This window comes from Cryptosporidium hominis (genome assembly GCF_000006425.1).
Source record: "Cryptosporidium hominis TU502 chromosome 5 CHRO015124, whole genome shotgun sequence".
NCBI lineage: Eukaryota > Apicomplexa > Conoidasida > Eucoccidiorida > Cryptosporidiidae > Cryptosporidium > Cryptosporidium hominis.
This window is the reverse complement of record NW_666426.1, coordinates 1-1121: the sequence shown is the minus strand read 5'-3', so window position 1 is coordinate 1121 and position 1121 is coordinate 1. Positions and strand designations below refer to the sequence as shown.

General features: G+C 18.6%; 1 protein-coding gene across 1 annotated transcript; it reads right to left on the bottom strand.

The window, feature by feature from the left end:
* Positions 1–88: 88 nt before the first annotated feature.
* Chro.50364 (hypothetical protein) lies at positions 89–361 on the bottom strand. The annotated part of the gene is made up of 1 exon (XM_659833.1): positions 89–361. The coding sequence occupies one exon, from the start codon at positions 359–361 to the stop codon at positions 89–91; it is 273 nt and encodes a 90-aa protein (XP_664925.1).
* Positions 362–1121: the final 760 nt, after the last annotated feature.

Sequence of the window (1121 nt, the reverse complement as noted above, 5' to 3'; positions counted from 1 at the left end):
TGAAATTTTCTTTATTAATACCTTTAAATTCATAGTATAATATAATTGATTTGTTTTAAATTAATAATTTTAACCAATCTAAAATAAATCAATTAAATACCTTCTGATCTTCCACATTTTCTTTTTTTTTAATAAATCTGCAGTAAATTAAAACAAATCTAATAAACATTTCTCTTACTCCTTTTTCTGACCACTTTGTGCATTTCCTGACTATACATCCACACTTCCCGCCTAAAAGTGTGGGCGGTAATTTTGCAGAGTGTGGGGAAAATATCAAAATTGAATTGAAAGAAATAGATTTATAACGAGGGGGAAGTCGGCATGATTTTTTTTTTTTTTTTTTAAAGATAATGAAAGTCATAATAAAAAGTGAATAAAGTTTTGGAATATTTAAATTAAATTATTGTTTTACAATGATTAGTTTGTAGCTACTTGATACATATTAATAAAATGACTAATTATAAATAAGAAAAAAAAATGAACAATAAATTTATTGCTATTTATAATTAGGTTATAATCTACACATAGTTTGTTTCATTAAAGATTTTATTAATGAGTTATTTATTTTTTCAAAAAAAAAATAATTTGCTTCTAAAAATTTTTGGAATTTATAATGAAATCACTATTTAAAAAATTATAATTAATTTTCATGTGGAAATTACATGTAATTTTTTTTTTCTAATAGTCATACCGGTATTGTATAGATATTTAAAAAAAATTATATTATTAATGTGGACAAGAAAAATAATTTTAATTATTATTGCATGCAATAGTAAGCGTCAAAATTGGACATTTAATGACTTAGTTTTTTTTTGTTAAAAAATAATAATAATAAATAATATAAAATAATAATTATTAATACAAATAAGTTGAATAATAAAAATTAATATCGTAAATAAATATTAAATTATTACTATTATTATTATTTTTTTTTTTAATTGAATTGAAGATTACATATTTGATAATAATTAATTAAGATAATAAAAATAATAATAAGTAAATAAATTGATAAAAGAAAATATTAATGACAAGTAGTGAATAAACAATGAAAAATATAATATAATGACAATTAAGAAGATTAAGTAGATAGAACAGAATATGTTGAAGAAACAAAAATTTCA